This window comes from Saimiri boliviensis, chromosome 2, assembly GCF_048565385.1.
Source record: "Saimiri boliviensis isolate mSaiBol1 chromosome 2, mSaiBol1.pri, whole genome shotgun sequence".
Classification (NCBI taxonomy): Eukaryota; Metazoa; Chordata; class Mammalia; order Primates; family Cebidae; genus Saimiri; species Saimiri boliviensis.
The window spans coordinates 53,840,578-53,857,136 of record NC_133450.1 but is presented as its reverse complement, the minus strand read 5'-3'; the positions used below and the strand labels follow the sequence as shown (position 1 = coordinate 53,857,136).

General features: G+C 35.5%; 1 protein-coding gene across 4 annotated transcripts in view; it reads left to right on the top strand.

Moving 5' to 3' along the window:
* The window catches only part of STRN3 (striatin 3), a 129,352-nt gene extending 115,545 nt beyond the window's left edge, over positions 1-13,807 (top strand). For all 4 annotated transcript variants that reach the window (XM_010334969.3, XM_003924228.4, XM_003924227.4 and 1 more), the window contains 5 exons: positions 5-172; positions 1,485-1,625; positions 4,984-5,091; positions 11,975-12,061; positions 12,143-13,807. In XM_010334969.3, coding sequence (XP_010333271.1) covers positions 5-172; positions 1,485-1,625; positions 4,984-5,091; positions 11,975-12,061; positions 12,143-12,312 — 674 coding nt within the window. In that variant the 3' untranslated portion in view covers positions 12,313-13,807. The remainder of the gene's footprint in view (positions 1-4; positions 173-1,484; positions 1,626-4,983; positions 5,092-11,974; positions 12,062-12,142) is intronic.
* The last annotated feature ends 2,752 nt before the right edge of the window (positions 13,808-16,559 follow it).

Genomic DNA, 16,559 nt, shown 5'->3' with positions numbered 1-16,559 from the left:
TCAGAGCCAAATGTTCTAGCTGGCACTTTAGTTGGTCATACAGATGCAGTTTGGGCTCTTGCTTATAGTGGCATAAAAAATCAGTTACTGTCTTGTTCAGCAGATGGCACTGTTAGGTTATGGAATCCACAAGAAAAATTGCCATGTATTTGCACTTACAATGGAGATAAAAGTAAGTAAATTTGGCATCTGTGAGAAAAGTTTGTTTTTGTTTTTTTTTTTTTTCAATTTGGAATATATAAAGGGCAAAGTAATTGATTTATTTACTCCTCAAAAAAGATATATTGAAATAATTTTGTAAAAGTTATTTTTTTGCTTTTACTTTTTACTCCTAGTCATTTTTTTACTCCTAGTCATTTTTTTTGAAGTGTTTTACAACTATATCCCACAGTGCAGTGCTTTTTTATTTTTTAATCTATTTTATATTTCAGTTTTTAAAAATGTAAAACTACTTGTATATAATAGTGCAGTAGACAAATAAGGATACTCTTAGGGACAACAGGAGGCACACCACCTGTTCCACATGACTACCCACAAAGACTGAAGGGATCATAGTCTCAAGCATACTTATAAACCATGTGTTCCATGACCTTGAGCATCCTAGTTGAGTAGTCCAGCCATAATTATTGAACCTCTAACTGGAAAAGTGCAAATTGGGTTATTTTAATGATTTTAAGTATTTTCCTATTAAAAAAGGATTTAACCAGTTTACCTTTTGAAGACATTTACTGGTCTTATTTTCCAAGTCATTTTAAATTTTTTAAATTAGGCCTTTTATTTGTATATAAAAATACATATTATTTTAAAACATTTTAGGTGAGTAGTATATGTATAATTTTGTGCCTCTTAGACACCTTAGTGATCCTACTAATTTTCAGTTATCCAAGCTTTAGAGGTAAGAATTCATTTAGATATTTGTTTCTGGCTTCATCTAGATACTTAATAGCTTGGCTCCATATTTCATTTAATTCATTGATTTGGCTAGTTTAATTTAGTATGTTAAGGAGAGAAATTCCTACTCAGGCCATTTTAGGGGTAAGTACTGCATCAGCTGATTCCAGAGTCCAAGCCATTTTCATGAGTCCAAAATTTGACTTGTATTAGCTGCTTGATAAAAGCCTACAAAGATCTCTGACAGGTAAACCAGTCTCCCAAAAACAGTTGTGTGAGAATGCCAATTTATCATTTTACAGTAAGAAGTATAACTGGCAAGTTGGCCAAAAGACTAGGATTTTATTTAATCATTTAGAAGAAAATGTGTAGTAGAACAAATAACTTTTGCACGTATTTACTGTTTATGAACTCTGTAGATATGTTTTTCTTACAGTGTTAAATAGAATGCTATAAATAACATTTTTAAATAATTGAGGAAAAGATTTCTTGATAACAGTATTTCAAGAATATTTGAATTCCTTTTTCTAATTAGAAAAGTAGAGATTTCAAAATTACTTTGTTTACATTGTCTGTCTTTCGGCTCATTTCAGAGCATGGAATACCTACATCAGTTGACTTTATAGGCTGTGATCCAGCTCATATGGTAACCTCTTTCAACACTGGTGGTGCAGTAATTTATGATTTGGAAACATCACAGTCATTGGTGATACTTTCATCACAGGTAGATTCTGGTAAGTGTTCATGGAGTTTGTTTGAAACCTTGAAAAGGATTATTACACAATAGAGGGTGATCTTTTAGCTAATTTTCATATTTTGACTACTTAAATTTAGGATGGCAAAATTGTTTCATAATGTTACAGTTATTGCTGCTTTCTTCAAATTGTGCTTAAAAGCTTGGGTGGACATAAGAGAAAAGAGAAACAACTACAAGGTGAAAGTAGAGAAAATAACGTAATGAACCTGATATACTCATAATTCAGCTTAAATACCTGTCTATAAATGTCCAGGGTTGTACATGCAGTATGTGGTATGTGTTTTACAGTTTATTTAGATAGGATCACATAAGATTTATGTATTGCGATTGGTTCATAGATCTTTCAGGTCTCTCTTTATCCATGGATTCCCTTTCATCTCTTTTATATTCCTTTTTTTTAATTGAAAAAATTGGCTAGCTTGTCTTGTCAAGTTTCCCACAGTCTGGATGTTGGTAGTTGCATCCCTGCATTATTTAACGTGCGTGCTTCTCTGTTTTCTGTGAATTAATTGTAGATCTAGAGACTTACTCAAATTCAGATTCACTGTTTTTTTCCTCTTTTTAAAATTTTAAAATGTTTTTGGCAACTCTACTTCGCAAGTAATTTGTGAGCTTTTATCAGAAGTAAGTATTTTCTGGTTGTTTATGTTTTTGTGATGCTTTCAGTCTTGATTATTGCCTGGGTTCATTAATTCATTTTCTACTGAAAAATGATTTCCTAATATAAAAAGGAACATCTCCTTATCAGTAATTTGTTTACCTTGGGGTTAGTGTGTATTAAGGAAAGGCAAGATAAATGATTGGGTTTTAGTTTTCACCTTTATTTGCCAGTTTTCAAAATAATGAGGTGATTTGCTAGCACCCTTTACAGGTGACCACTTTGTCTTGGGTGTTGTTTTTGGTATCATGGTACTCTCTTATGGATGTAAATGTATTTGATGTTTTTGAATTCATTACAGGTATAATTTTATCGCTGCTCAGATCCTTTCATTTTGGCCAGTGGGGCTAATTCAGTGGGGCTCAGGTTGGCTCCTGAGTCCTTTTGCCATGACCCTGGTAGTTGTTGGTAGCTTACTGATACAACATATGACAAGATGTTTTAGGTTCATCTTGTTCATTTTGTGCCCCCAGATCTGAAATCAGCTATTTATCTAAGGAGATGTGGTTTCTTTGAGTGGGAAATGGCATTTAGAGACTACAGTTGGGGTGCTAGACTGTTGGGTTGATCCTCATGATCTTCATGGCTCCTGCATTGTTCATTATGTTAGGGTTTTTCAATGGACAGAGCTAGTAAATAAACATTTTTTAAAAAGTAAAATACCTCCACATCAAATTCAGATTTATCTTGGTTCTCAACAGAATTGTTTCTCATTTGATTTATCCCACATTATACACAGAGTCGTCTAAATAGTAATACTGTTATTACCAAAAGACTGAATATTGATAATAAAACTTTGTACTTAGGGTATGTTCCCCTAGGGATAGGAGATATACAATCTAATTACTGTGCTTTAAAGTCACTTGGAATAGTTTCTTCCTTTGTAGCTGTACCACCAGTTGGATATACTTAAGTTCGTTTGTTTAATTTTATTTTTGATTTTCGTCAATTTGTTTTAGAAAAACAACTGTCGGCTGGGTGCATTGGCTCATACCTGTAATCCCACCACTTTGGGAGGCTAAGGCAGGAAGAGAGCTTGAGGCTAGGAGTAGAGGCCAGCCTGGGTGGCTGGGTGCGGTGGCTCACACCTGTAATCCCAGCACTTTGGGAGGCCGAGGCGGGCGGATCACAAAGTCAGGAGATCAAGACCATCCTGGCTAACACGGTGAAACCTGTCTCTATTAAAAATACAAAAACCTAGCCAGTTGTGGTGGTGTGTGCCTATAGTCCCAGCTTACTCAGGTTGCTGAAGCAGTTGAATCACTTGAACTTGGGTGATGGAGGTTGTGGTGAGCTGAAATTGCGCCACTGCCCTCCAGCCCGGGCAACAGAGCAAGACTCCATCTCAAAAAAAAAAAAATAGATCGAGACCAGCCTGGGCAACATAGTGAGACCTCATCTCTACCAAAAACTTAAAAAATTAAGTGGACATGTTGATACGTGCCTGTAGTCCTAGCTTTGGAGACCGAGGCAGAAGAAGCACTTGAGCTCAGGAATTCAAGGTTACCGTGAGCTATGATTGCATCACTGCACTCCAACCTAGGTGACAGAGTGAGAGACCTTATTTCTTAAAAAATGTTGTTTTATAATTATGTAAAATATTTACATGGTGCCGTGGTCAGATCTTAAACCAAAATTATCTTCTAAGGTCTCTGTCCCAGTATCTCCTCAAACCTATTTTTTTAAATTATGCTACATAGGTAACTATAACTGTGTGTGTGTATGTGTGTGTAGATAGATAGATATGTTATGTGTTTAGGTATAATATATGAGTTGCGGTACACATAGATAATGATCTAAAGTCTATTAATATTGAGATTTTTCTTTAATTTGTTTGTTTTGATACTTCTCTGTTCTCCCTCATCTTTAATTTTTAAAAAAGTAACAGCTTACTGGTAAAGAAAAAAAAATCTCATCTTTAAAGAGCATTAATTCAGTTCTTTGGTTTTTTTTGTTTTTGTCAGTGTAGGTAGGATGGGGATTGTTCCTTATACATGTCTGACTAGTAGTTATGAATGTTTTCCTTCTTTAAAGGCTTGTAATTATTTTATGGACGGGTGCTGTGGCTCACACCTGTAATCCTAGCACTTTGGGAGGCTGAGATGGGTGGATCACAAGGTCAAGAGATTGAGACCATCCTGGCCAACATGGTGAAACCCCGTCTCTACTAAAAATACAAAAATTAGCTGGGCATGGTGGTGCGGACCTGTAGTTCCATCTACTTGGGAGGCTGAGGCAGGAGAATTGCTTGAACCTGGGAGGTAGAGGTTGCAGTGAGCCGAGATTGCCTCACTGCACTCCAGCCTGGCGCCTGGTGATGGAGCAAGACTCTTGTCTTAAAAAAAAAATAAATAAATAAAAATAAAAATTATTTTATGGACTCTTTATCAGAAGTAATAATTGTAGATCTTTTAAAAATTCTAAACTACCAATAATAAAGGGCTGTATTAAAACACTGCTCATTTTTTCTAAATTTGAGCCTAGTACAGTCTGTATTATAAAACATGATAATGTAAATACTTATTTTTTAAAAATCTAGAGTCCTTGTTCTCAGATTTTTTGTTTTATGCAAAAGATTTGTTTTTTAATTATTTGTATATTTAAGCATGATTTAAAAAGCCATTATCCAACTTCTTTTTGAAGGTTTTAATTTTAACATATTCTCTTTATTTTTCAGGTTTACAATCTAATAATCATATCAACAGAGTAGTAAGTCATCCCACACTTCCTGTTACAATAACTGCTCATGAAGATAGACACATCAAATTTTTTGACAATAAAACGGGTAAGCAAATTGTCTTCTTTTCATATTAGTAATACTGTAAATTTGAGATGATCAAAAATGCTGTTTTATATAAAGTTTATTGAGTTTTCAGATATGAAATTACAAAATGAAACCATTTTAACTCAGATTTTTGCTTTTCTTAATGTTGCACACTTAAAATTTATGTTGTTTTATCCTTAACTAGACATAATACCTTGCCTAGCTAATATGATTCTTCATGTCGTGTTAGTAAGTAGATCCTTCCATTTGAAATTTTTTCCTCATATTCTGTTATGAATTAAGTATGATGGAAGAGGTCTTGTTTTGGTGTTTGGCATTTCAGATATATTCTTAAAACTATTTCTCAGTGGATCAAATGATGTTATAGTGCATAGTGTTTATTATCTTCCCTGTATTTCTTGTTGTAAGGAAATACACCAGTTGTATTGAAGTCAAATCAGATTTTAATTTAGCCATAGATGTGTGATTGTTTTTGTTTGTTTTGGGCCTCTTTTATATCTAGTCATTACCTAGAATAGTATATCATATATTGCTTGTTCTCTTTCAGGAAAGGTCTGACAGCTAGAAAGGCTACTTTGAGGAGAGGCTAAAACAGGGTACTGAAGGACTTCTAAATAAGAAATGTAAATGTTAATAGGAACACTGTTACAGGGTAACAAGTTATCAAGTAAGATAGTGACCCAGAATTACAGGTTTCTCTTTGAAGATTATATAGAAAATGGCGATATGTTTTAGTCTGTAGAGTCTTAACGATAAAACCCTTTTGTTCAAACAACACTTTCATGGACAGATTATTTTTAACAAATTGCAGACAAAATGAATATTTACAGGTCTACATTATACACAGGACGTAAGATTCAAGTGGATGTTCTCTTTAAAAAAATTATTTTAAATATTTATTTTTTTTATAGAGACAGGGACTCACTGTGTTACCCAGGCTGTTCTTGGTGGGGGGAAAAAACTGGACTCAAGCAATCCTCCCATCTCAGCCTCCCAAAGTGTTGTGATTACAGGCATAAGCCACTGTGCCTGGCCAGTGTTCTCAATTTAACACTTTATTTATTTATTTTTGAGACTGAGTTTCGCTCTTGTTGCCCAGGCTGGAGTGCAGTGGTGCGATCTCAGCTCACTGCAACCTCTGCCTCCCGGGTTCAAGGGATTATCCTGCCTCAGCCTCCTGAGTAGCTGGGATTACAGGTGCCCGCCACCACACCAAGCTAATTTTTGTATTTTTAGTAGAGATGGGCTTTCACCGTGTTGGCCAGGCTGGTCTTGAACTCCTGACCTCATGTGATCCACCTGCCTTGGCCTCCCAAAGTGCTGGGATTATAGGCATTAGCCACCATGCCCAGCCTCAATTTAACACTTGATCAAATCACTGCTTTTAACTATTTTTATGAAACCGAAAATGTTTTCCTCTGCTACAAGAGCAGAGGGGTTAATTTCCTTTGTGTTTCTAAAAAGATTTTTTTTTACTAATTATGGATGATTTACAGTTATATGGGAAAGTGCAGGAATTCCAGTAGTTATATTAAAAGCAAAAGGTGAGTGTCCGTAGAGCTATTTTATTAACAGAAATCAAGAAAGTGGTTAGTAAATGTTTATTCCATATCAAGGAGCATATTCTTTCAAATTGTTTCAAAATTCCACCTATTTATTCTTTCCGTTAACTAGTCTAGGAACTAGTAGTATGAAGATAATTGAAGCAGTATGCTCCAAATAATAGAAAAAAAAAATCCCTTTTTTTTTTGAGACTAGAGTCTTGCCCTGTTGCCCAGAGCTGTAGTGCAATGGCATGATCTTGGCTCACTGCAGCCTCTGCCTCTTGGGTTCAAGTGATTCTGGTTCCTCAGCCGCCCACATAGCTGGGACTATAGTTGTGTGCCACAATGCCTGGCTAATTTTTGTATTTTTAGTAGAGATGGGGTTTCACCATACCGGCCAGGCTATTCTCAAACTCCTGAGCTCAAGTGATCCACCTGCCTCGACCTCCCAAGTGCTAGGATTACAGGCATTATCTACCGCACCTGACCACAATGGAAAAACTTATTTCTCAGTTGACATCCTCTTTGTCACCTCTCTCTCTCTCTCTCTCTCACACACACACACACAACCACACACACAGACACACACCCTCCCACACATACACCCTGTTGAGTTGCATGAAACTATGAGTTATCTTCAGATACGGTGTTTTCAAAGAAGTTCTTTAAAAATTCATTTAAATATGGTAAACTAGATTGTCCCCCTAACTGCTATTTCTGGTTAGCTGTTTTAAATAGAGTATTTGTATCATTTTATAAAATCAGTAGTAAATTTATTGAGCTTTTAAATCTGAAGCATGATAGAACTTTATGCTACAAATATGTTCAATTATATTTAAATGAGTAAACAATTTTAATAACAAAAATGTATTCAGCATTTTATATACTGTACTGGATACTATCATGTATAAGATGTGATTCCTGCTTTCTGTGGGCTTATTGTCTAGAGGAAATAGCAGCAGGTGGGGTGTGTGTGTAAGCAAGATGAATCTTTACCTTAGGAATGGAAAAGTGTTATGAGTTTGTTTTTAAGTGAAGGAAGTGATAGTAGGAAGTTACAGGTATGGGGATAGTTTGAGCAGAGGCATAGTGGTAGGAACTTTTATAGGAACAGAATTTTCTTCTAGACAAAGCCAAAGACATAAGTTTGGGGAAGGAAAATAGAATCTATTGAGGACTTTTTAGAACCAGGTTAAGAGTATTCGGTTTTTGTCTATGCTGCATTGTGTGGGAACCACTAAAAATATTTGACCAGGGGTTTGCAAAATTGGTTTAGAAAAATAAAGTCATATTTTGCACTATATGATATATTCTTGACTTTAAAGGATTTAAAGTTTTCAATTTCTACTATTTATTTCAGAAAGATCTTTAGGGCCCCTGGTTTGTAAAATTTTGGTAGAGCTATAAATTTGAGTTTCCTATACTGTGAAAGACTTACAGAGTGATTCTGGAAGGACCTATAGTATGAGTGAGGGATGTGGAGGGGTAGGAGGAAGATCTTGAAAAAATTGTGGACTCATTCATTCAGCAAAATTTCTAGACTATCTGCCATATTCTCGGCACAGTTCTTGAAGCTTGGTGAACAGAATGAAATGTCCTGTCCTCTTGCAGCTACAGACTAGTAGCATATTGTCTACTCTGTATGAGACATTGCTCTATTTTATTTACATATATGAACTCATTTGCTCTTTTTTTTTTTTTTTATTGCATTTTAGGTTTTGGGGTACATGTGATGAACATGCAAGATTGTTGCATAGGTACACACTTGGCAGTGTGGTTTGTTGCCTTCTGTCCCCTCACCTGTATCTGTCATTTCTCCCCATGCTATCTCTTCCCACCTCCCCACTCATTTGCTCTTCTAATAACTCTATAAGGTAGATACAGGACTGTTATTATCCCCATTTTACATATGAGGTTAAAAGGCTTAAAGAAGTTAAGTGACTTGTACAGTATTTAAACTCACAGTCTGTTTCCGTAGTTCACATTTGACAATCGGACATCTTTATTTTCTTTCCATTTAATAGAGGCCCACAATATTAGCCAGTAAAAGCGCTTACGGTGCCAGCGAGGGGAGACTGGGCATGTGCAGTGGCATATATCCAATCTTTATTTCTTTAGTCATAGGAGGAAAAAAATAGGATTAGTCTTGGTAGAGAAGAAGGTATTAGCAGAAGCATGAGGCCAAAATGAAATTGGTTAAATGTGAGAAGCTGCAGGTATATGTTAGTGAAGGGGAGAGGTCCTAGTTACTGAAAGGAGTCAGAAGCTTTGTGATTTATATGGTTATCAGTGGAAGCCCAACATACAACTTGGTCCAGCATTGTAGTCTGTATTCATGATCCATCTGAAGGGATTACTCACATTTTGAAGTGATTTTGTGACTCTGTGGAGAAGGGTTAACTCTGAATTGACTTAAGATAATCAGGGTGAGGGTTAGTTTAGTGCACAGACTGGAGAACTGGAGTTAGACTTGGAAAATTGTAGCATCCTTAAATAAATGGATAGTTCTTATTTTGGGAAAAAGTCTTTAGGTTTAGAGATGTTAAACTTAGGAGATAGAGCAGGTGTCTCCAAACTTTTTACACAGGGGGCCAGTTCACTGTCCCTCAGATCGTTGGAGGGCCGCCACATACTGTGCTCCTCTCACTGACCACCAGTGAAAGAGGTGCCCCTTCCTGAAGTGCGGCGGGGGGCTGGATAAATGGCCTCAGGGGGCTGCATGTGGCCCACGGGCCATAGTTTGGGGACGCCTGAGATAGAGGATCATTTTCAAGAGAGAAGTTTGAACTAGATCTGTGGATTAAAATAGCATCAAGGCTAGGTGTGATGGTTTATACCTGTAATCCCAGCACTTTGGGAGGCCTGAGGCAGGAGAATTGCTTGACACCAGGAGTTTGAGACCAGCAGCTCCTTTCAGTTTGAGGGTAGGCAACAATGCGAGATTCTGTCTCTACAAAAAAATTTAAAAATTTGTAGGCAAGGTGGCATGTGCCTGTGATCCCAGCTGCTGCATGGGAGTGTTGCTTGAGCCCAGGAGTAAGGTTGCAGTGAGCCATGCTGGTGCCACCTACTCTGGCCTGAGTGACAGAGCAAGACCTTGTCTCAAAAATATAAATAAAATAAATTTTAAAAATAAAACTAAATATCACAGATTTGACATAAGGAAAGCTAATGATGTCTGGTATTTAACCCCTAATATTTCGAAAGTATTATGGAGGCCAACCATTTTATATGCTGTGATCTTTTATAGTAATCTTGAGAGGAGTAGATTCTAGAACTGAAAGATAAATTATATTGAACTAAGCAATTGAAGATAGTTTGTTGAAAATTTTCCTGTTCTTTGGAGCTAGGAGAATAGAATTTCTAAGATTATTCTGTTTATTACTCTTCATATTAATGAGAGACAGTTGTGGTTTGAAATGAGAGACTTCTTTAATTTGTCTTCAACTGATAAGTGTTTAATAGTGCCAGAAAGTGATAGGACTTTTTTTCTTTTTTGAGACAGAGCCTCATTCTGACACCCAGGCTGCAGTGCAGTGGCGCAGTCTCAACTCACTGCAACCTCCACCTCCCAGGTTCAAGTGATTCTCCTGCCTCACCTCCCTAGTAGCTAGGATTACATGTGCCCACTGCTACACCTGGATAATTTTTGTATTTTTAGTAGAGGCAGGGTTTCACCATGTTGGCCGGGATGGTCTCAAACTCCTGATCTCAGGTGATCTAACCGCTTTGGCCTCCCAAAGTACTGGGATTACAGGCATGAGCCACTGTGCCCGGCCTGCTATATTACCTTTAATAGGTTTTTTGGAGTGTATTTTTACATATTTTATTATGTTGCAGTTTTGTATTCAGGTCAACAGCTATAGCCCCATCACAAGTAACAAAACTAGACCTCTTTCATATCCTAGTGTAGAGTATCATCAGGGGACCAGAGACATGGCTAATGATTATAATTAGAATTTTGAGGAAAACTTGTCTTTCATTAGGGACATCCCAGGCATTCAAGTAATAAAGATTCATTGCTGAGTGAAAGGAGAGCAACTTATAAAGTGTCAATGTTTCTATTTTATTCCCTTCCCTTTTCCTATAAAATAAGTTTATAATGCCTTCTATCCATCCAAAGCATATATTGTCATTGTAGGATGCCCTTTCCCCAAAGTATTTGTGCAATACGACTTTGTATTCACAACTTGTCTCTTAAATTCTACTTGCTGTTGAATTCCATTTGCTTGCCACATCTTTACTGAAGATACTCTTTAAGTCATGTTTTTCAGAGCAGTGTTTTTGTTAATATCTGGGGAAATCTAGAGTAATTTGTTTACCCCCTTTCTTCTTTCTTTTTTAGTGTATGTAAAATGATTATATTTCAAAGGATAAGTGAAGTGAACTTGATACTGGAATGTTTAGGTAGAATTATATTTTCTGTTGAATTATATTTTCTGGTGATTTATTTATTGTTAGCCCAGTATATAAAATAGTCTTAAGGTCTGTCACTAACACTTTTCCTTCCTTCCTTCTTCCCTCCCTCTTTTTTCTTTCTCTTTCTTCTCTTTTCTCTTTCCTTTTCCCTTTCCTTTCTTGACAGCATTTCACTATGTTGTCCACACTAGCTAAAGTACAGTGGCTACTCACAGGCACAATCATAATGCACTGCGGCCTTGAACTCCTAGGTTCAAGTGATTCCCCAACCTCAGCCTTCTGAATAGCTTGGGACTACAGACACACCTCACCATACTTGGCTTATTTAATACCATTTTACATGATCTTAAGCCTTTGATGCAATCTTATTGTCATTATTTTACAGTGTCTATCAGATATTGTCAAATACATGTTACACAGATGTCTCTTTTAGGAGTAATTATCAGAGAAAATTCTGCATTTAAATTAAAATTCTCTTGAAAACATTACTATAGTAGATTTACCCTTAAAACACTGTATTAAGTGAAAGAAGCCAGACACAAAAAGCCACATATTTTATGAATTCACTTACATGAAGCATCCAGAATAGACCAGTCTGTAGAAAGAGTCGATTAGTGGTGGCCAGGGCTTGGAGGGACAAATAGGAGTGACTGCTTATTTGGGTATGGGGTTTCCTTTTCCAGTGATGAAAATGTTCTGAACTGTAGAGAATGGTGATGGTTGCATAACACTATAAATGTTCTGAAAGACACTGGATTGTATACCCAGATGTTTATAGTGTAAATTTTATGTTGTGTATATTTTACCACAATAAAAAAAATTGCTATAGTGATTGTTTTATGTTGATGCTATATTGTAGTTTCTGGTCTCTCAAGTTAGTATTTGTGAAAACTTAATCTTCTCTGTTATATTTTGTTTAGGTAAAATGATCCATTCTATGGTAGCTCATTTGGATGCTGTTACAAGTCTAGCAGTAGATCCTAATGGAATCTATTTGATGTCTGGAAGTAAGTCTTAAAGTTCTGTAGTGCCCACAAACTTTATAAAAGATTGTTACTCAGAAATAAACTTTATATGTTCTTTTACAGGCCATGACTGTTCTATCAGATTATGGAATTTAGACAGCAAGACATGTGTGCAAGAAATAACAGCGCATAGAAAGAAATTGGATGAATCAATTTATGATGTTGCTTTCCACCCATCAAAAGCATATATAGCTAGTGCAGGAGCTGATGCCCTTGCCAAAGTATTTGTATGAATCAACAAAAACTTGCATCATAACAAGATTTGCTTGGACAGAAAGAGGGTCTGCATCACTGCCATCAAAAGGGTTACTGATATGACACTACATGTGATCTGCCTGGAGAAGGCTGTTTGGGACAGGCACAGATTGGTGGAAAACATCTTAATGTCAAGCTCATTAATTTAACTGTAATTACTGTATTTTGTGCGACAAAAAAAGGACTCCAGTATTTGTGGCCTGTACTGGATATGAACTGAGCGTATGTCTGTTTTTAGGTGTCTTTAAGCCAATGTGGAGTCTGATCTTCCAAAAAAGTTTTTTTTTTTCTTTTTTTTTTTTTTGACTCTGTGTGCTGCCTTAGGGTTAGGAATGTGGTGCTCTTGTTGGGGGAAGTGAGCTCCAAGAGTAGTTTTTTTCATCTCTTAGTGATCTTCTGTTTATCAGTTGAATGCCACAGATTCCCCTTTAAACTTATTTTGCTTTAAAAAAAAGAAAAAGAAAAAGAAAATTTAACTTAAAATATTTTAGCATTAGTTGCACAAAATGTTTGGATAAAATTCTAGTTTTTATAAGTCTTTTTATATATTTAGCCTGTCACAACAGTGCTCAAGATTGTATTGAAGTTTTTCTGCATTATATAACCCTAAAACACAGAGATCTCACTTACCAGCTGCCCTGTAACCACTTTCTTTCCTTCTTCTGCCTAATACAGCTCAGCTAAGTCCTTCCATAAAGATGCTAAATAACATTTATCATTACATAAATGTCTTCATAAACCAAGGACTATTACGTGTATTAAAATGAAACAGTGGGGTTTAGTACTCCAAATGAACTCTTAAAGAAAAAAAACTAATCTTGGCATCCTATCACTATGTGATATTTTGTACATCTTACTGTATTTACAAGTTTATTTATCAAGGATTATCCATCTTGCTAATGGCCTATTATTTATTTCACTTTTTGTTGGTCTTTATATCCTTTTATTAATGTGCTAAAGGAACCTGTATATCTATTTTGGAACTCTTTGAATAGTCTAAAATAGACTAAAAATAGAATATTTTATAGTTTAAATTACAAACCAAGGTGGTTCCCCCTAAGATACTTATCTTGGTTTACCATGATTCCAAGCAAAACTAACTTGTTCAAAAATATTTGGAGTAAAATTTTACTTGCATTACAAATAGGATACAAAAATAGTTGAATCAGGATACAGAAATCTGCTGTGTTTTGACTAGTTATCCCTGTTTTATTTTTTTAGATGTGCTTAATTTTATGGTGTAACTAAAGATTTTGTTTGTGTAATGCATGATTAAGACAATAAAGTATTTTTTCTAGTCTTCCGAGAAACTTTTCTGATGAGTTTGCGAGTTTTGATGAGTTTTGTAAGGTTTTTGTTTTACAAACTATGAATCAGCAAATTTTTAAGATTGTACCACATAGTAAACGTACAGCTGTTGAAAAAATAATGTATATAAAATGCATATAATAAATATTAAATTGTGTACCTGTATGTTACTGTTGGTGACATCATTTTGTGCTGAATAATAAAGTGCAATACTTTACTCTCCATAATTAAACTAGGAAATGGAGATTTCTTAGTCCTTCATTTTTATGCTGTTCTCTCAAACTTTACTACTTACTGATATTCTAATAAGAATAGATCAGTAACACTATTAATAATGTGCAAGTATTTCACCTTAAGGATTTTTAAAAATCTTCCATTAAATTATGGAATTCAGCATAACCCCCCAAAATACACAGATTCAGTTTTAAATAATTTGCTTAGACATCCTGTTACTTCATTAAATCTGAATTTCAGTTAATGGCAGTGTTGTTCCTAGCTGCCATACCTGTTTCCAAAAAAAAAAAAAAAAAGGAATAAACTACATTGAATATTGTTAGGTTGGTGTAAAGTAATTATATTTTTTTGCTATTTGTAATTGTGGTTTTTGCCACTGAAATGGCAAAAAACACAATGGCTTTTGCACCAACTTATTAAAAGTTGTTTTATAAAGTTAAACGTTAATATTTTGAAATTTTCAATAAGGTAATATCCTTTGTCTTTGAAGGAAATTACAGATGAAATTAGGGAACACTAGCAAACTTACGTGTAAAATTCAATTTGTATACTTGCTGCTGCTGCTGCTGCGGGGAAAAATTGCTTTGTGTATTGAGACATTTTGTCATCTATTGTAAAAATCTCAGTGGCAATTTTAGTCATTGATGAAAAACAAACTTTTTCTTTTTTTTTTTTTTTTTTTTTTGAGACAGCAGAGTTTCACTCTTGTTGCCCAGGCTGGAGTGCACTGGCGCTATCTTGGCTCACTGCAACCTCCACCCTCCAGGTTCAAGTGATTCTTCTGCCTCAGCCTCCCAAGTAGCTGGGATTACAGTCATGCACCACCATGCCCGGCTAATTTTGTATTTTTAGTAGAGACAGGGTTTCACCATGTTTGTCAGGCTGGTCTCTAACTCCTGACCTCAGGTGATCCACCTACCTTGGCCTCCCAAAGTGCCGTGATTATAGGTATGAACCACTGCGCCCAGCAAGTTTTTTTTTTAATTATCTTTTTCTGTTTTTCTGAACATTGAACTAAAGAACTAGTGGGGGTACTTTTCTCCTCTTTCTCCTGTTTCTTCTTTTTTGAAATAAAGAATAAACTTTTCCCAAGCTAGTATTGTTTCTAGCAGCTATTCCAACCCAGTGCATTACTATTGATCTGAAATGTGATGATTATTGCAATGCATAAACATTGACCTATTTGGAGTGTATTAAAACTGAAATGGATAAAAATTAGTATATATATTTATTTTGTTCTTATCTCCTTTGTATTTTTCTCTTCAGTATTAAACATTTGGAAGAGACTAAAGGTATGCAAAAAGTATGTCTTATTTTCATTATGTGTGCTTCCATTTGAGACATGGGAAATTATATAGATTAATTTCACCATTAAATAGTACTTTATACAAATTTTAATATGTTGACTTTTTCCCTTATATGAATAGTTAATCATATTCTGCCTCATATTTCATGTTGCTTTTCTCATTATTTCAAACTAGCTAACTTAGCCATTGGAGACTAACATTGCATTTAATGAATTAAGTTATAAATGGGCTTGCATATTTGAAATCTAAGCATGCCTGCTTAAGTTGGATTGTAATACATCTTTCCTTTTTACTCTGTCTCCTATAGATAACCATTATCTTGATTATGTTTACTCATAAAATTATTGATAGTAAATTAAAGTTCTGATTTCTGCTCTCTTGCTGCTATTCCCTGGTTATGTCAGGTGACTTTGTCCATTATAAAATTAAAGAAAAAGACCGCTTTCTTAAAGGGGCTGATGACTGGTAGCCAGGTTTTCATTAAAGCTTAACTTTCCAAGAGGTTGTACTCCTGGCTGAGAGCTTTTGGTCTACTCACTGGGGAAAAATCATGTTATGCTAAGCTCAGTTTTTATGATGTTTAATTAAAATTATCCTTGTTACATGATTCAGTCATATTTGTAGCATTTTATAAAGGGGGGGTTGTCTTCTCAAACTCCATTGGGAAAAATCATGTTATGCTAAACCCAGTTTTTATTATGTTTAAAATTATCCTTGTTACATGATTCAGTAATATTTGTAGCATTTTATAAAGGGGGAGGTTGTCTTCTCAAACTCCATTTTCAAATTCAAATTTTTATGTAGTAATAGTCAGTTCCAGTTCTGTTTCTCCCTGCATGTTGTCCTTTTATTCCTTCTATGCAGGGTATAAAACTGTAAGACTTGTAAAAGATTTACTGGAGTATATTCTAACCAGTTAACACCTTTCTCAGGGGGCTTAGGTGGATGAGAGGAGGAGATAGGACAGACAGGCAAGATGGGATGATAAAGCACTTCTCTGCCATTTGGGAGAGGTCTTGGTGAGCTAATCATCTAAGTCACATTATGGGCGTCCTGATGTTCTCCTTTCATAGGAACTAACTTCACAAACATTTTTAAGTAAAAAATACAGAACATTTTTGGTGAAGCAAGTATTCAGAAGTATCTTACACTGTTTAACCGGGTAGTGACTGTGTATAATGCCTAGAACAGTAGGTATTCAATAAACTTTTGTGTCTTTTTAGTGAGTGTGTTTGTTTGTTTGTTTTGGAGATAGGGTCTTGTTCTGTCACCCAAGCTGGAGTGCAGTGGTATGATCATGGCTCTCTGTAGCCTTGACCACCTCAGCTCAAGCAGTCCTTCCACGTCAGCCTTTGAGTAGGTAGGACTACAGGCAT